The sequence below is a fragment of the Molothrus ater genome, chromosome 4 (assembly GCF_012460135.2).
Source record: "Molothrus ater isolate BHLD 08-10-18 breed brown headed cowbird chromosome 4, BPBGC_Mater_1.1, whole genome shotgun sequence".
Classification (NCBI taxonomy): domain Eukaryota; kingdom Metazoa; phylum Chordata; class Aves; order Passeriformes; family Icteridae; genus Molothrus; species Molothrus ater.
In genome coordinates, this window is record NC_050481.2 from 60,961,675 (window position 1) to 60,981,126 (window position 19,452).

General features: G+C 37.7%; 1 protein-coding gene across 6 annotated transcripts in view; it reads left to right on the forward strand.

The window, feature by feature from the left end:
- KIAA0232 (KIAA0232 ortholog) overlaps positions 1-19,452 on the forward strand; it is a 47,010-nt gene that overhangs the window by 16,782 nt on the left and 10,776 nt on the right. For 5 of the 6 annotated variants that reach the window (XM_054514750.1, XM_036382595.2, XM_036382598.2 and 2 more), the window contains exons 3-5: positions 9,738-9,804; positions 11,149-11,230; positions 12,474-15,771. In XM_054514750.1, the coding sequence (XP_054370725.1) occupies positions 9,738-9,804; positions 11,149-11,230; positions 12,474-15,771 (3,447 nt within the window). Of the gene's footprint in view, positions 1-7,698; positions 7,768-9,737; positions 9,805-11,148; positions 11,231-12,473; positions 15,772-19,452 lie in introns of those variants that run through there. The other variant, XM_036382597.1, reaches the window with a different exon arrangement.

A 19,452-nucleotide genomic window follows, 5' to 3' on the forward strand; every position in this document is an offset into this window, starting at 1 on the left:
GCTTGACTTCTGTTCTTCCTCTTGTGTTAAAAAGAGTAATGCTGTAAAACACTAATCTGAGACAGAAATCCAAGGTTCTAGTTTTAATTTCACAGTGCTGAAAACAAAGATCTGACTTGAAGAAGCCCAAATTTTTTGTTTATTTCTAAAACATTTCCTACATTGTGGAGAATGAAGAGTCAGAGAAGCTGCTCTGCCTCTCTGTGTCTTTGCCATGGCAGAGCCTGTTGTGGACTAAGTGTGTTTGTGGGGGGAGGCCTGGTTCTGACAGGCACCATCTGGTATATATGAGAATGCAAATTGTTAATGGGTGTACATTCTGAGGACAGTATTTTTTGTGTGACAAGCATTTTGGTGTCTCAAATTGTCTATATTTGTATAAATGAGTCTTTGGCTGCAGATGCTCTTGATGCAGTCAGGAGCAGAGGAAATGTAAGTACATTGCAACTCTCCAGAAAATGGAGACAGAATGATGGTGGGAAAGACTTTTAAGACAAGTACTTTAATGCAGCAATCAATTGCTATTCTTACTGTAGTTCTAAAGTTTATTTTTTCTGAAACACTTGAATAAATAGCAGTTTAAAGACATGCTGAAGAATTGCTCAAATTTTAAAAAGCTTGTTAATATTGACCTTGAGTAGAGATTTTTGTCCTAATTTTTGTCCTGCTAAAGTATGGAAGAAATTTTTGAACGTTGTTTTGCAATTAACTGCTCAAGTAGGGATGGATAGGGATATCCATTCTAATGAAACATTGGGTAGAAAATCCTAATGTTTGGGACTGGGGAATATTTATATAAAAGTTCTTTGATAAAAATAAGAAATATTATCCTGAAATTACTGGCTTAAATTTTAAGTAAAACCAGCTGATCTGTCAACATTAAATAGCTTGGTGATTAGTTTTATTGTTGTTGTTTGTAGAAACGTGATCAGTTTGTTCAGGTGCAAGTGGAGGTTCATTTTTTTTAAACCTCCTAGTTCTGAAAGTACATTATTTTGTATTTGAATAATGAAACTTGTCACTACCTGTCTTGTTATTGTAAAAAGACAGAAGGCAGTATCTTTGAGACTCAGAAATTTATTAAATAAATAAGAGTTTAGAAATTCACGTGTGTTACTTTTTACAAGGTGGATACTGGGAGCAAGGTTGGAATTAGAGGTTAGTTATGGAGACTGATGCATGTGAGACTTTTCAATAAGTATATATCCTAGTAATAATATTGAAATTGCTTATGTGCCTGTCCATTGGTCACATATCCAAGCTTAATTAGCTTGTACCTGGCTACTTTTCTGCTAAAATTGGCATTGTTCAATAGAGCAAGCAGGTCTCCAGCTGTGTTGTTGCAGTTCAGTCACCAAACACCTGCAGTGTGACACGTGAAGCTGCACCCCAAGATGGTGCCAGAGTTTCAGTTCAACCAGTTGCTGTGTCCTTCTGCTGAAATGTGGGAGGACTTTTTAAGAATGAGAAAAGGAGACAATTCCTGTGATCTTACTTTCTGCACGGATGAAACCAGTGCTCCAAGACTCTCCTTCTCCCAGTGTAGGGGGCCACTTTACCTAAGCTGGTCCACAGCACATCCTGAGACAATCCTAGTGTCCAGTGCTGCTGGTGTCCCAAGGCCTGCCATAATAGGGTTCAGACAATGTGGTCCATTCTGAACTAACCAAGCTCTCAAAATCTGCTAACATGAAACAGTGTACAACGTGTTAAAGCAAGAGCTAGTCTTGGTTGATGGATTCCGTGATGAATTGTGAAAGAGAACTACTCTAATATATTTGACAAGAACACACAGTGCCTTCCATCCCACTGTTCTAAGAAATTACTGCTTGGAGATAACAGAGAAACATAATTGGTGAAACTTTGTAACAGTAATTTATTTTAAATTACTCAGGTGTGGCATGCTAACAGTACAGAGCATTGGCTTTGCTTACTTTGAGTCATGGGGGGGAATATAACTCTTCTGATACTTGTGTTATCATATGGGGCCACGTAGAGGAACAAGTGTGGCTCTATTGAACACTTCTGTTAAAAATTTAAAATTATAATTTTATTCTCAAATGTGCCTTGCTTTCAGCACAGAGTTGAGATGTGTCTAAAATAAGATTTTTGTTGAAATTTTCTTAGTGTTTGTCATCTTTCTTACTTGAAGTGCAGAACTGTCAAACTTTCATAGCATCATAGAATTCTAGAATGGTTTGGTTTGGAAGGAACCTTAAAGATCATCTCATTCCAGCCTCCTGCCATGGGCAGGGACACCTCCCTCTAGACCAGTTTGCTTGGAGCCTCATCCATCCTGGCCTTCAGCATTTGCAGAGGTGGGGCATGCATGCAGTTATTGCAGTTCTGCACATAAATCTTCTTTGAAGAAATTATCTGCTAGTCCAGGCCAAATGAATAAATTGGTTATGATTGCACATCTGAGCATGTTTTTTATTGATGGGTTACTTTGGCCAGCTATTGCTGCTTCCAGAGATTATGGTATCTGTGTGACATTTGGCCTAGGTCACTGTTGCATTATCTGCCTTACGCTTTGCAGTATGATAAAGAACTGAGAAAAATGGACTTCTGGAATTTGTAGCAAGGGAACAGTCTTTCTTTTCCTCTTAAGTAGAATGGCACCTTAACTAGATGATTTAAAATTAATTTTAATCACTGATTTATTCCTGCTGTTCCCTGCTTCTTTAATGTAAGCCAATATTAGTTAGATAATACACACAGACTACTACACTGGGATACCAGGGAATCAGGTTATAAACATCAGGTGGTTTCTTGAGTGATTTAAATTGCACATTTTTGTAGAACTAGAAGTGACATGAATGAGAGTGGTAATGTAAAGATATGGGACATCACAGGAATGAATCAAGTTGTGTAAAAGCCATCTTAACAAATCAGAAAAGTGAAGTGCATGTTGAAAATTTGAATTTATTAAAGCAAAAAAATGAAGTTAAGATTCCAAAAGAGCCTTGATGGTTCTTGAAGCATATATGCTGACTAGCTCAGTAGTTAGCATTTCTGTGTGTCTGATTGTTCAGAGTCTTTTACTGGAAAATGCCAAAGCACTTCCTTCACAAAGTCAATGAATATTATCTTTCCTTTGAGTTGTATCCAGTTGCCCTTATTGAAAGGGATATACTAGCAGTTCCCAGAACATGCAGTGTTATTTAGAACAGAATTTTAAAAATAACTTTAGATACCATATAGAAAATGAAAGTAATTTGTCTTGCCAAGGTAACCATCATAGAATAGATTAATTACAATAAATCAATTTCTTTTGCTTTATGACTATGGCATTAAATAGATATTCAAAGTACTACATATCTGATTTGTCTTGTTACTGAAGCCTCTTCCCTGTCAGTAATAGTAACATTAATTGAAGTTGACAAAACTTATAATTATTCCAATTTTTGTATGCATTTTCTCAATATAGAAAAGATACATATTGAACTGGAGAAATTCCTTGTGGGAGCTTAGTCTACACAAAAGTGGCTTCATAAGCATTATTTCCAATAGTACAGATGACTGTCTTGGAGGCTGAAAGTGTGTGTTCAGTGTGATAAAAAGTTATTTCACCTTGTATGTGCTTCCAATGAAAATGGGAACAAACTGGAGCAAGGCAGATCTGTCCTCACACAGCTTCTCTGCTAAGCCTGGGACAGAAGCAAAGCTGGCATATGCATTTCTTGGAGGGAGGAGCAGCACAGTCTTTCAGGCACAAAGGAGTGGCCAGGAACATGCCAGAGGAGTTGGTTACAGAGCTCTCCTGAATATCCCTGTGTTCCCTCACAGAACAGTGTTATTAGATTATCATTTTCCTTAATGCAGAACAATCATCTTCACCAAAAATTTGAGTTGGGGGTCCATTATGAATTCTTATCATACACACAAGCAAACTTGAACAAATTTTGCAGAGCACCTGGGGAAAATTCAAGTGTCCTTTCTGCAATTCACTTGATGCAGAAAAGAGCCTTTGCTTAATTGGTGGGAACACACTTTACAAGTTTCTCCCATTTCATTGATGATACAGATAAGAGCGTTTTAGCATGGGCAAGCTGAAGTACTGTGATTAAGTGAAATCTCAGCAGCACTGCTTACAAGGATAGCAAGTCTGTTGTGGCTTTGAAGTTAGCAGGTTTGTTTATATGTGATGAATAATAATCAGAAAGAATAGCTTCTAGTGAGGAATTATCCTTTCTTGGGGGGATAACTTCTATTTCAGTGTAGCCTGCTATGGGAGGGATCTAAAAGAATTAAGTTTTAAATAACAGAAGTCAGATTAGCTGCTCTAGTAACCTACATTTAGGGATAGCATGTTCATTTGAAGTTAATTTGAGCTGGCAGATGATCTCTTTTATCTAGAATTAGTAAATAACATGTGCTATTTATTATCTCTCTCTCTCTTAGAAGGTGTTGTGTGAAGTGGTGAATCATAACTCTGAAATCTGAGCCTGATCCTAGCAATGTGCTAGATATGTAATTTACCTCCCCTAATGTTGTTTTAATACCAAAGACACAATTAAGAGATCTGTAGGGAAGTATTTTTATTTCCTTGTTGGAGATTTATTGCTCTCTTATTTCTTAAAATAGCTTGGATTTTTGTGATATTAAGTCAGTTTGCTTGGAAATTGATATTCTGAGGTCACACATTGATTGAAGATTACTTTGGATGAAGTATTCATGAGCCCCAAAAAGAGACATTAATAAATAGAATCTGTTTTTCTGACTGGTCCAATATCTTTGTTGTAAATCATTATGTATTCAAGTGAGCAGATAAAGATTTAATTGTGTTCTTAGGTCTAAAGGGTCAAAAAGGTTGTACATACTCTTAAATGTTTCCTAGTGTCATCCACCTTATTATGATGGAAAAAATTCCATAATGCAAGCTGGAATCTTATTTTATTCCTTTGAACTCCACCTGGGTTGAACACCCCAGAGAAGCTACTGTTTTAATGGATTGATTTGTTTATTCATTTATTCATTCATATAGTGCTGATCTTGAGCCAAGATTTTTTTTTAGTCTTCAGTCTGTCTTGAGCGCCTCTTTTGATAGTACTTGTAATCAGATGAATTATACTGTGTCAGAATGTTAAAAAATGAAAACCTAGACTTCTAACTTTCTCTCATCATCCTACAAAATATAGAAATAGATGTGTGGTTGCAGTGAATCACATTTTGTGCCTTACTCAGTTCACGTGGCTTAACAGCTGATTCCTATAGGAAAGCTGTTTAATCCTGCACTTGGTGACAGGAGACGTGCCAAGAAAACGGCCCTGGTTCAGTCACAGTGCCATCTTCTCTGGAGAGCCTATAGCCTGTTAAATCAATGATTTGAAAGTATGAATATATTGATTTACTCTAATTTCTAGATTGCTTGAACTTGTATTTTGTGAAAGGAGTGTCAGTGTTCTCTAGGTTATCCTCTTTCAGCAAGGGTTTGGACTAGATGATCTCCAGAGGTACTTTCCAACCTAAACAAATTCTGTATGTTTGGGAAAAGAAAATGAGGATTTGTTTTGAAAGTGTAAGCTAGAAGGCTCTCAAAAGCCTAATAGCAAATGAGTGATTATTTTCATTGTTCAAGTAAAAGGAATTGTAATGCTTTTGCTTTTCAAAAAGATGGAAGAGGGGCAAAGACCTTTCCCCATACCTTACAGGACTGAAGTAACAAACCATATTTAGTAAATATTTGCACTGCACAGTTCAAAGCTTCTGGAGGAAGCTTTTAACTTATGTTAGACTAGAGGCAAAAAACTTGAACCTGCCAAAAAACCTACAGCCAAACAGCATCTACCTAAAACAGCACTTCCCTTTGAGTTGTATAATCTGATGGAATTTTTCAGTTACTATGTCTATATTCATGATCTATCAGATGTGGAAAATCTCCTTTTAACTACTGGCTATCAGAAGTTTGTTTTCCTTTGTTTTGTCCAGAAGGCTTGGCTATTGCATATGTGCAGAGCTGCAGGAAAAAGTATATGTTTGCATGGCATTTTTTTGTTGGAAATTTGAAACCCATAACCAGATGATATTACTGGGTGATGGGAAGAGGAGAAAGCTCAGTGAAAATGAAAAATTTGTTGAACAATCTCCTTCTCAGTTCCATAGTATAGCTATGTGAAATAATAGTAGTGCTGTTTGTGATCAAATGCAGGAAAAACTTCTTATGTTTTCTGGATGGTGACTGTGCTGTGCTTGTTTGCAATATTCAGAAGTAACCTGCTAGCAGAGGTGAATATCAGTTAAGAATTCAAGTGGTTTGTCAAGCATATGAGAGGAGCTAATGTTTCACAGCTTCTTACTCAAAACTGTGAACACACAGAAGCCAGTGCCCACTGTTAACATAGGCAACAGTTTTTAGTGAATTTCAGTTTGGTGCACAGGATTTCTCCATGGTTCATGATATAAGTGAATATTTTAAATTTATAACAACTACATTAAGAAGTAACTACACTTACAGATTTAATATCATCTGGGAATATTTTCTGCAGCTATACAGAGGTGTGAATGTACATACAAAAGCAATTGGACTGCTTGAGGCTAATGAGTTACCACTTGTCTTCTCTGACTGCTCTACTTCCAAAGTAGAGTGTGTTCAAAAGGTCTTTGATTTAATATTTGACATTATATATATGTATGTGCTTGTGTGTTTAGGGAAAAAACAATCCAACCTCAAAAAGAAGTCAGAAGTACCAAACATATTTACAAATATGTATAAAAATGTGTGTGAGCTTTGCTCTTTTTTTTTTTTAATTGGTCTTATTCTTCATTATACAGAACTGCATTAATTAGGCTCTGAATAGGGTCATGGTGGTCAGTAAGGAAGACAGTGGTTATTGGAGTCTTGTAACTCCAGCAGTCAGATTGACTGTTCTTGTTCATGCTGGGTGAGTTCAGAAGCTTAATTTATCTGTTAGCACCATCACTCCTATGCCAGTAACATAACACCTATCCTTTATGTAATCCTTCCCTTGCTGCAGCCAGCTGATAAAAAGCCAAAAAGAAAACTTTTGGTGAAACTGGATGTATATTAAAGTAGAGGAAGGAAAGAGAAATATGTTAAAAACAGTAGAAGAGAATAAAATGTGTTTGGTGTGACGGAAATATTGTTATGCAAAATGAAAAATATGAATTAAAAATGATGCACTGTCCTTTGTAATTTGAATGAGAGAAATAGGTTGGTAGAAATCTGGGCCAGACAATTTTGAGGTTTAAGCCTTTCATGATGGAATTAAAAAAGCAATCATAATTGGGCACTAAAACTTCCATATTTCAAAATGTTTATAAGGTGCTCCAGTATTTGTACTGGGGACTGTCTTTGAATTTGAACATAAGCAAAGTAATTCAAGCAGATCACCTAGCTTTGTTAGCTAGCTGTGTCCTATTGAACCAAGCCAGTGCCTGGAACGTGTTACTTTCAGGCCATGGGGTTGTAACAGCTACAACGCATTAAGGTAAACAAGAAAAAAAGTAACTAAATCTCCTATTCTGGGAACACCAGTGCCATATATGAAATAGCTGCCGTGGCATTTGTTCCATTAAGGCTGCAGCACGTTTTCATGTGCTGCAGTGGCAAGTTGAGCAGGGGGTCTCTGGAGTCCGGGCGTTGTGCTCAGTGGGTCCCACCCCCGTTTTTTTCAAGCGAGCGCTGTCTCCTTCAGCGCCGGGCAGGACAGCGGGCGGCGCGTCAGCTGACTCAAGTATTAGTTTCATGGTCCAGGAGGAAATGAAACGTTTGATTCCAAAAGTTTTCGCTTCTTCGATGTAATGGTAAGAATATTGTTGCTGGTTTGGGGCATTTTTTTAGCATGATGTTATATTAAGTTAAGGAGGTGAATCTGTATTCCTTGGAGTGTTTGCTACAGGTGTCTGTTCGATTAGACAGTTTGGGGAGCTCAGGAAAACCAAGGCCAGCTCCTCCTCTGTTGACCTTTTTGAGGGAGGAGGGGGGAGTCAAGAGTGGTAAGGGCATAAAGTGACAAATTATTACAACTACATAGCTTTGTCCGTATTACTGTCCTGCTTGGTTCTTGCTGAATGATTAAATTTATACTGGTAAATTTACTGATATAGAAGATGCCTTCTGAAGTTTGATATTGCTAAGTCATTCTCAGTTAAGTATGCGGTATAAAGGTTTATATTTAGCACTTCAGTGCAGCAATACAATTAGGAATAGAACATTGCTTTCTTTCTCACTTGGCTGCAAATAATTAAAGTTTAGAGTTAGCATATAAATCATGGCTTCAGTGTATGATTTTTCAAGTGTGTTTTCTGACAGTGAATTAAACAAGCTAGTCTGACTGAATAAATGATATTCTCTTTTTCATAGTACTTGTGCTTTAGCAACATATATTCACATTTCTCAGCAATTTCTGGACAGCAATCAGGAGAGATGAGAAACTCTTAGATCTTGAAAAAATGAAATCTTTATACCACCAGGGTGACAAAGTAAGGCAAACTCTTTTCTGTGCATTTCTGTAACTTGATATTTGATCGGCGTTGCCTTTGGAGAGAAAACATGTCCCGTAACTATATGCACAATAAGACCATGTTAAATTCAGAAGATGAGATAATTTTCTTGGGGGTTTGTGTGAATTTCTCCAAGTATAATTGGAACTAGGCTTCCAACAATGGAGTTGATATTGAGGAAACTGTGCACAGGATACAATAAGCTGCATGGTCTTCCCTCATTACCACTCCCAGCTGTAGGATGACATGCAGGGGACCTCTGGGATCTTCTTCACTAGTTCCAGTTTGCTGTGTTTAGCTGTGATTCCAGCTCTGTTTGCTGTTATGGAAAGTGTGAAGTGCAATCTTTGAGCACAATTCCTGAGCATTGAATAATGACAATCCAAATACCCACACAGTACCCACCTCACCTAGTTTTCCCTCCAACAGGAAGGGTCATTTCAGGCTCTAGGTTGCTTTTTAGTATTTCACTGACTGGAATTCAAATTTTATTCCATTGGAGTGACATGGGGTTTTCCTCTGTGGGTAATATATTGGACTATTTTGTGTGTATGTTTGTTATGTAGAGGAATAAAGGAGAAGAATAGAGACTTATAGGAATATGAAGAAGATGTTTATTTTTCCCTCTTCTGTCCTGTGTTGTTAATAACACAATGTTTAAAAAGAAAAAAATACCTAGTCATTTTAAATTGGCAAGACTATGGGAGGGTTTTGCATACAGATGCTGTGGAAGCATTTCCTCTCCCTCTCTGCCACATATGTGGGTACGCCTTCCTCCTGTTCTCCTTTCCACCTTCTGTATCCTTTTAACAGTCTCATTCCCACAGGTATAAATTGTGCAGCCAGAAGGATCAGGCCTAGCTTTTTGAAATGAATCTTGGTGATCAGTGGGTCATTGAACTTCTATGCTGAGACTCCTGGCTAAATCTGCAGCAATACCATGCAGTAAATGTGACATGCTGTGTTTGCAAAGCTTTGGATATCCAATGGTGCAACAATGTGACCTGTAGTTTGAAACCTCTGTGTGAATGTATCTTCATGTTCCATGGAATCATTTTGACCTCTAACTAATGTATTTATAGGATTGGATTAATACTAGGAATAATTTTTGTTGATTTTTTCATATGTAGTTACTGTGCAAAAAGAACAGTATGTCTGCCGAGATATGTTTACTGTATTGGTATATTTTTATGACATTAAAACTCTTTTTAGTAAGTTATGTTTTCTGTTTTTCTTTTCTTTTTTTCCCACGTGGTTTTGTTGTTGTGCAGAGCTCTGGGATTGAAACGTTAGTGGAGGAGCTTTGCTCCAAACTGAAAGACCTTCAGAGTAAGCAAGGTGAGGAAAAAAAATGTTTAAACTTCTGAGGCCATGTATTGTATGTATCAGCTCTGCAACATTCTGGGACAGGGGTGGATGTGGGGGAGTAGGCTGTTTTTCAGTAGCTTTTAGTACAGGCCATGCAATTTTAAAATACATTTGAATAATTTCATTCAAATAATTTAAGCAATTTTGTATTGGTATGCTTTATTTACTAAGAAATAGCTAGTCACAAATGGAGCTTTCTTCATTAAAAGCTATAACTATTCATATCCAGCTGTGCCTGCTTTTTTAGTAAATATTCCAAATTCAGCATCTCCCCTCTCTACCAAAAGTAATGATAATAAGGTATGCTTGATTCTGTTCCTTTTGTGTATTGATACTTGCAAAGAGCAGGTTTGCCTCAAAATAATTATGTGGAAAGTATTTGTGTGGAAAGCATCCAAATAAGCACCACTACTTAAAATTTCTGGGCTATAGGGGAATGATAATGGGTGCTTTATGATGTCAAGCTAAGGGGAGAGGGAGCATAATGTAAAGTTGTGTTGTCTCTAGTGAAAATTCATCACACATAAATGTTTACTCAGGCACACAGCAGCAGCCTTGGACAGTTAGAGTAAAATTAATATGCTTATTATGTAGTATAATTAGCTGTAAATAAAAGAAACATTTTCCTGCTTAAAGCATGGTTTTAGCTGTTTCCATTCCCTGTTTTTGTTTTTAAACAGTAATCATTAGTCAGCTCTTAGTATTTCATAATGCTGTAAATTTCTTTCTGAGCCAAGGTGATGTTGAACATTTATTTTGAAAAGAATAAAATAAAAAATAGTATGTCTCACTTTTTTTTAATTTAAAGGTTTGAATGTAAAGAATTAGAAAATCTTCAGTCACCTCTCACACGGGAAATATGCCTTTACATCCACTCAAAGCTCAAAAATTACTGTAAGGATATTTCCTGTTAGTGAAACACATGAGAAGTGTGTGGCCAATAATGAAAACATTTAGTTAAATAGTCGATTTTTAAGAAATATTTTTTGTGTCTGTAGCAATGCAAGAATGAGATAAGGATTTGGAACAATTAAACATTCAGCAGGAATCCTCCCAGTGGGGCATTGCAAGCCATGAGGTTGCATGGAGTTGCTGGCTGGTCATGTTTGATCAGATTTGCAGGACTGGACAAGTGTGAAAAACTTGAATCTTGGGTGGTAATTCATAATTTCTTAATGTTATTTACAGTGTTGTATGGAAATTTTACTACTATTATGGTTATACATCCTGGTGCTTTTTATTAAATACTGTTATAAAGTACACAGTCTTTTTTGAATTTTTCTGTTAAGCATTTGGGATTTTCTTCCAAAACAGAGGAGAAGATTCACAAAAAGTTAGAAGGCTCTTTGACTCCTGAGACTGATTTATCTCCCACAGCAAAGGATCAAGTAGAAATGTATGCATTTTTTTTTATTATTATTATCTTAGATGCTTTTCTCTTTTATTCACATATTTTAACACAGGGAAGTTAACTCAGTGGGGAATCTGGAGTTTTGTGGATATTAAGAAATACATTTCTTTTCAAGCCATCTTCTTTTGTTAATCTTGTATATTTAAGTATAAGCATTTCGTACCATGGGCTAGTTCAATTTCTGTCAAAGCCCAGACTGCTTTCATTTGACTATATACAGAACTCAAACCATACTTTATTTTAGTTTCCTGAAGACTGAATCAACCAGACAAAAACCTTTAAAACAACATTAATTGACATGTAGATTTACAAGGAGGGAATAATTTGTTTCCTGGATTCAGATCTCGCTGTCTTCTATTGCAGAAATGGCAAACAAACTCTTGTAACCTTTAAACTCTTGATAACCAAAGTGATCTCCTAGTTAGCAAGTACCTGAGTCCAGTGTTACTGAACTACCCAGGAGTTTTGTCATTGACCTCTCTTGGAGATACAACTGCTTCTGTATCTCTTAAGAGTAGCAACAGCCTAGTAGAAATGTTACTAAATGGATGATCTGTCTTCAGGGAACTGATTGTGCTAATGTGCATTTTATTTAACTGACTTCTAAAAATTTTAAATAAGTTTTCATTGAAATATATGTGATTCTGTAAAAATCTCTCTACCACCAAACACGTACTACTACAAATGTTGCAGAAAAGCATATTTTAATCTTGTACCTCTTGCACAAAGCTATTAAGCATCTTAAACTACTCAAAACCTACTCTTTTTTAATAGCTTTTTCTTAATAACTGGATGATCAAACTATGTAGAATTTAACAGATAATGTCTCATTTCATAAACAAAAATTTTAAAAACTGAAATTCAGGACTTTCTCATCTAAATCAAACATTTAAGAAGACTGTAGTGAATTACCACATTATCTAATAAACCTGGAGCCACTGTTGTGAGCATCTAAGATTTCTCTCTACAGTGATGTTTAGTAGTCTCTGAAAAGGAAATTATTTTACTTGTATGCAGTATATTTCTAAACATATATTAATATAAGCACTTTTAAAGCTCATTTTAATTTTCCCTTTGATATCATTCAAATGTTGCAGTGAGTGGCATGTGCATATGTACTGCAAACTAGATTTTTAGCAATTAGAAAACACTGGTAGTGTTTTGCTGTGGTTTTTTAATACTTATCTGAAGCTCTACGATCCAAATGTCCTTTTTGTTTTGCTTTCAGGTACTATGAAGCATTTCCTCCTCTTTCTGAAAAGCCAGTTTGCCTGCAGGAAATTATGACTGTATGGAATAAATCCAAAGTATGCTCTTACTCTAGCTCCTCATCTTCATCCACTGTTCCACCAACTAGCACGGATACATCTTCTCCAAAGGACTGCAATAGTGAAAGTGAAGTAACTAAAGACCGAAGTAATAAAGTATCTGCCACTGTACAGGAAAGAACCCAGCAGAAGAAGAGTAAAAACGAGAAAGAAAACAAGTTCAGTAACAACACCGTTGAAGAGAAGCCTGTTTTGTACAAAAAGCAAGTCCGACATAAGTCTGAAGGGAAGATGCGTCCCCGCTCCTGGTCATCGGGATCCAGCGAGGCTGGCTCAAGTTCTAGTGGTAATCAAGGTGAATACAAGGCATCAATGAAATGTATTAAAGTAAGACACAAAACAAGAGAGGTTCGGAGTAAAAAAGGGCGGAATGGGCAGAGCAGGCTGTCAGTGAAATCTGGTGAAAAGGTTGATAGAAAAGTCCACAGCGGAAGCAGCAGCAGCAGCAGCAGCGGGTCCATCAAACAACTGTGCAAAAGAGGTAAAAGGCCATTAAAAGAAATTGGAAGAAAAGAAGCTGGCGGTAGTGATGGAAAAGATTTGTATTTAGACAGTAGAAATGAAAAGGAATATAAAGAAGAGCCCTTGTGGTATACTGAGCCGATTACGGAGTACTTTGTTCCTCTTAGCAGAAAAAGCAAGCTGGAGACTACGTACCGCAACAGAGAAGATATATGTGGAGTAACATCAGAGGCTGTAGAAGAGTTGTCTGAATCAGTGCATGGTCTTTGTATTAGCAACAATAATACTCATAAAACATACCTCGCAGCAGGTACTTTCATCGATGGTCACTTTGTAGAAATGCCTGCAGTTCTAAATGAGGATATTGACCTCGCTGGGACCTCAATATGTTCTCAACCAGAGGACGACAAGTATTTAGATGATGTTCATCTGTCAGAACTAACGCACTTCTATGAAGTGGATATTGATCAATCCATGTTGGATCCTGGTGCCTCAGATACGATGCAAGGGGAGAGTCGGATTTTAAATATGATTCGACAGAAGAGTAAAGAAAAAACTGATTTTGAGGCAGAATGTTGCATAGTGTTAGATGGAATGGAGTTGCAAGGGGAAAGTGCAATATGGACTGATTCGACCAGCTCTGTTGGTGCTGAAGGGTGGTTGTTGCAAGATCTTAGTAATTTAGCTCAATTTTGGGAGTGCTGTTCATCTTCTAGTTCTGGTGATGCAGATGGGGAAAGTTTTGGAGGAGATTCTCCGATCAGATTCTCCCCCATCCTAGACAGCACAATGCTTAATTCACACATGCTTGCTGGCAATCAAGAGCTCTTTTCAGATATTAATGAAGGGTCTGGTATAAACTCTTGTTTTTCAGTGTTTGAAGTGCAATGCAGTAATTCTGTTTTACCATTTTCTTTTGAAACACTCAGCTTGGGAAATGAAAATGCAGATTCTAGTAGCACTGCTAATATTCTTGGGAAAACACAGTCTAGATTGCTAATATGGACCAAAAATAGTGCCTTTGATGAAAATGAACACTGTTCTAATCTTTCAACAAGAACCTGTAGTCCATGGTCACACTCGGAAGAAACACGTTCAGACAATGAGACTATAAATATTCCATATGAAGAATCCACGCAATTTAATGCAGAAGATATTAATTATGTAGTTCCTAGAGTGTCTTCGAATTATGTAGATGAAGAAATTCTAGATTTTCTGCCAGAAGAAACCTGCCAGCAACAAGCTAGAAGTTTAGGAGAAATGCCCGCTTTGATTTTCAAAAAGAAATCTAAGCTAGAATCTGTCTGTGGTATTCAGCTAGAACAAAAAGCAGAAAGTAAAGACTATGAAACTACACAAGGGTGTAGGGAAAGCAGTCCACATGGAGATGGCTACAGCTCAGGGGTTATTAAAGATATTTGGACAAATATGACAGACAGAAATTCTGCAGCGATGGTAGAAATAGAAGGAATAGAAGATGAATTGTTTTCAACTGATGTAAATAACTATTGCTGCTGTTTGGATACAGAAGCAAAAGTTGAAACCCTCCAGGAACCCAATAAAGCAGTGCAAAGATCAGAGTATCACCTTTGGGAAGGTCAAAAGGAGAATGTAGAGAAGAGAGCCTTTGTCTCAAATGATTTATCTAAAGTAGATGGTGGTGACTATACCACACCATCAAAACCCTGGGATGTTAACCAGGATAAAGAAAACTCATTTATACTTGGTGGTGTGTATGGGGAGCTCAAAACATTTAACAGTGATGGAGAATGGGCAGTGGTGCCACCTGGTCACTCAAAGGGGAGCTTACTGCAGTGTGCAGCTTCCGATGTGGTGACAATAGCTGGCACAGATGTTTTTATGACTCCAGGTAATAGCTTTGCCCCTGGGCACAGGCAATTATGGAGGCCGTTTGTGTCATTTGAACAGAACGAGCAATCCAAGAGTGGAGATAACGGATTAAATAAGGGTTTTTCTTTTATCTTCCATGAAGACTTACTGGGAGCTTGTGGGAACTTTCAAGTCGAAGAACCAGGGCTTGAATACTCATTCTCTTCCTTTGACCTGAACAATCCATTTTCACAAGTTCTTCATGTAGAGTGTTCGTTTGAGCCTGAAGGAATTGCATCTTTCAGCCCTAGTTTTAAACCTAAGTCGATTCTGTGCTCTGATTCAGACAGTGAGGTTTTACACCCCAGGATATGTGGTGTGGATCGAACGCAGTACAGGGCTATACGGATTTCTCCGAGGACTCACTTTCGCCCAATTTCTGCATCTGAACTTTCTCCAGGTGGTGGAAGCGAGTCAGAATTTGAGTCAGAAAAAGATGAGGGGGGTATTGCTGTCCCTCCCCAAGTAGATGTATTTGAGGATCCACAAGCAGATCTCAAACCTCTGGAAGAAGATGCAGAAAAAGAAGGGCATTATTACGGAAAATCAGAGCTTGAATCTGGAAAATTCCTTCCCAGATTAAAAAAGTCTGGAATGGAGAAGAGTGCACAGACATCATTGGATTCCCAAGAAGAGTCGGCCGGGATGTTGCCAGTAGGAAACCAAGATCCCTGTTTAGAATGCAGTATGAAAGAATCTCTAGAAGGGAGAGTGGTGGAGAGCTCTAAAGTAAACTGCAGAATAGTGGAGCCACGTGAGGAGACTGGCAGGTTTTGCAGTTGTAAAGCAGGGTGTCATTTCCCCACGTATGAGGATAATCCTGTTTCTTCAGGAGAGCATGAAGAGGTATGTGGATATATGAAATTACAGAATTTGCAGCTGGCAGCTGATAACCAGCAGTTTGTCATGTGACAGTTCAGTTTAAATGTTTGTGATTGTATAGATCTCTAGAAAATACAGTTTTGTAGAGAAACTGGAGGTTCCATCTGAACGTAAGAATAAACTCGCTTATTGTAAGGGTGACCGAGTGCTGGCACTGGTTGCCCAGGAAGGCTGTAGAGTCTCCATCCTTGGAGATTTCAAAAGACATCTGGACAAGGTCCTGGGCAGCCTGCTCTACTGGGCCCAGCTTGAGCAGGGGGAGTTGGATGTGATGACCTCCAGAGTTCCTTTTGAACCTCAGTCGTTCTGTGATTCTGTGAAAAATTAGCCATCTTCAGGTATTTTGGTGTCATCTTGCATACCTTTAGAAATATATGCATGTGTACACTCATGTGACTTTAAAAATCTGTTTACCTTAGGTTTTTAGGTTATCTGATTTACATATAAAATGTTAAAATGTGCATAAATTTTGAGTAATGAAATATTACTGATTTTGATTCAAACATATTTTAAAATTCTGAAGAAAAAGTTCTGAAGTCAGTCTTTTCAATATAGTTTCTTCAAGTAGAAGAATTTGGAGTTGAACTACTGGATGTAAACTTCAGCAAAGAAAGACTTGTAAAAAGGCTTAATTGTCAGCATAGAGCCAAAAAGAAATAAAACATGGATGCAAAATATCCCTCGCTACCACAGTACCGTAAGAAGCCTCAGCATAACTGTGGGTTAAGCTCAGAGGTTTCTTTCTGATAATAGTAGCCATAAGTTAAGTAACAATCAAGATAAAAATTCCTTTCTAGCCAAAAATACCCTGAGTTTTTCTTGCTTTGAGCTCCCTCTGTTCTTGAGTAGAAACATTTAACTATCAAAATGAATTAGATGTGTGGCCAGCCCAGAGATATTGTCTGGATAGCTATAAGTTACATCTTACATTTTCTTTTCCTTACATTGTACATTTTCTTTTCCTCTTCAGCCTCCTCTTGCACATACTCAGCAATTGTAGTATTTACATTTGGAGGAAGTTTTTCCATTTTCAACTGAAGAGTTGCACCCAGCTTGTGTTGTGCAATTGCATATTTCTCAAGTTATAAGTTGAAACATTAACTCATACATAGGCAAGCTAACCTTTCTCTTGCTAAAACTAAATCTCACCTTTTTGTTTAACAAAATCAGACTTTCTTATTTTCCTTCTTCCTTATTTGTTTCTTCTCTCATCCTTCTTTAAATTAATTGCTTCTTTTCCCAGCATCAGTAAGTTGATATCTGCTGCTTGCACAAGAGAATCAAGTTTGTGACTTTTCCAGACCCTTTCTAGACATCTTGGTTCCTGCAGCTCTGTTAGGTTAACAGAGAAGTGGCTTCAAAAAGCTCTACTGGAGTTTGGGAAGTTTCTGTGTTTGTGCCAGGCCTTGCAGAAAGAGTCTTCAAAAAACTTAACGAACTTAGACTGTAAGTCAGAACAGATTCTGGAATTGCCTTTTACCAGGAGTAAGTGAAATCTAACTTCATCATGCAGTAGGGCATAATGAATGAACAAGTGATTTTACAGTTATTTGTGACAGCAAGAGCCTGAAGTTCCTTCCAGCCCTTGTCAGATCTTCTTTCTGGATGCGTAGTGCTCTGTGAGGTTGCTTATTCTCATCTTCACTTCAACCACTTATCCATTCAAGAAACTAGTAAGTGGCTGGTATATACAGTGGTACCATAGCTTATGGTAGCTCTGAGGCTTGTAAAAGGTCTTCTGGTAGCGAACAGTGTTCAGAAAGCCCTGGTATTTCATTTCATTTGAGTTCCTTAGTGCAAGAGGAAAACTTACTGCTTCCCTTGCTCAGGTCACATGATTTTGTAGGCATTTTCATAGTTTCAAAGTGATAAACCACTGAGAAGGCCAACAACCCTCTCAGCAGTCTAGACTCCAGTTTGGTTTGCAATTCAGCTCTTCCTGGGGGGCTTGGGGAGCTTGATTACCCCCTAAGCTCAGACAGCCTGGGTTAACTTGTCCCCCTCTGTCTACCATGTCTCAAGAAGGTGTGTGCACACTCCAGGCTTTTCTAAGCACCTGAGTTGGAGTCTGAAGGTAATTGACTTTTGGGCTCAAGAGCATGTATTTAAATTTCTTATTGTGCTTAACTGTCTGTAAAAGATGTGTGTGAGCTTTTTTCTTTTTAAGAGTGATATTATTTATTTTCATGAGCATTAAGCTAAATCAATATAAAATACCTAGAATTAGGACAGTCTAGGAACAACTTTTTTCATGGACACCCCACACACATGCATGGGGGAAAAGCAGGCACTGTGGTGTGGATTTATTAGTATAGATCAATATTTGTAAAGATTTTTTTTTAAATGAAACCTTCTGTGTTTCTATGCTTGACTTTGGACAGAAATGAAAGTCATTGTTTAACTCAGTCATCTAATGTAAAGTTTGAGTTGTGTTCTGAGGTACTTCCAGTATTTTTGCATAAATAATGAATGTGAAAATACTAATATAAACCACAGTGTAATAGTAACACATTCTGTTTTGCATCACTTAAACTTGAGTTATATATGTGCTGTGGAAACACACATCTCTAAATACCTCCTATTTATGAACAAGACTGTAGGAGAATCTGGTTCAGTTTCCTCCCTCTTACCTTCTATATTAGAGCACTTGTTTTAGAATTACAGTGTATTTTGCAGCAGGAATTTGCAAACAGCTCCTGCAGAATTTTTTCAAACATGAATGATATTTATATATCTAGCCATAAGATTAAAAAAACCTAAAATCAAATCAACAACAAAATGAAACCAACAAAACAATTTTTTTTAAAAGTCCAAACCAAACAACCTCTACAAAAAACCACCAGCACATGCCACCCAAACAACTACATAAGACCCCACAAACACAGCTCCCTTGCCCCCCCCAAAGTACAGTCCTTTTTCTTCTGAGTAAATGCTCCTGCTGTTTAGCTGTGGAGTCATGGGTAAGTACACAGTCTGCACCAGTTAATGGCCTGTGAATATACCAACACTGCATCTCCTGTCAACACATTTTATATGGGCTCCAATCCAGCAGGTGTGCTTAAAGAATGCTCATCCTGTCTGGTCCTTGAGATAAATAAAAGGACCTCTGGCGTTTTAAGGTCTGAACATGCCTGAGACACTGGTTTTGGGGATGAGGAAATTCTACTGACAAAAACTGTGTTTGTGTATCTCATGACTGAATTGGCCTTGAATTTGGCGAGGTTCTGTGCTGGAGTGGAGTAGTGCAGTGGAAGTGCATAACCCTGTTAGAAAGGGCTGTCAAGAGAGGAAGGGAAGAGGGGTGATTTATAAACATTGGTTCTGTGGTCAGCAGGGTAGAAGGTAAACAGTCATAAATCCAGGTAGTGGTAGGTGGGAGACAAAATTTGGAGGTGTCTACTGTGTGCCATAAAATCAGGGAAATCAAGTGGAGAAAGAGCATGTAGAGTCATCCACATGCAAAGCAAAGGACTGACTGTAAATAGTGAGTAATTTGAGGGTTACCTAAGACCTGACTGGGCCAGATAGTCCTTGGTAAGTGCTGATCGTGGCAGGTGATGAAAACACCTACAAAGACTCTTAAGCTCTAACCTTCTAATTATGAGAACATTATTTTGCAGAGATATTGAAGGGATTGTATGAAAG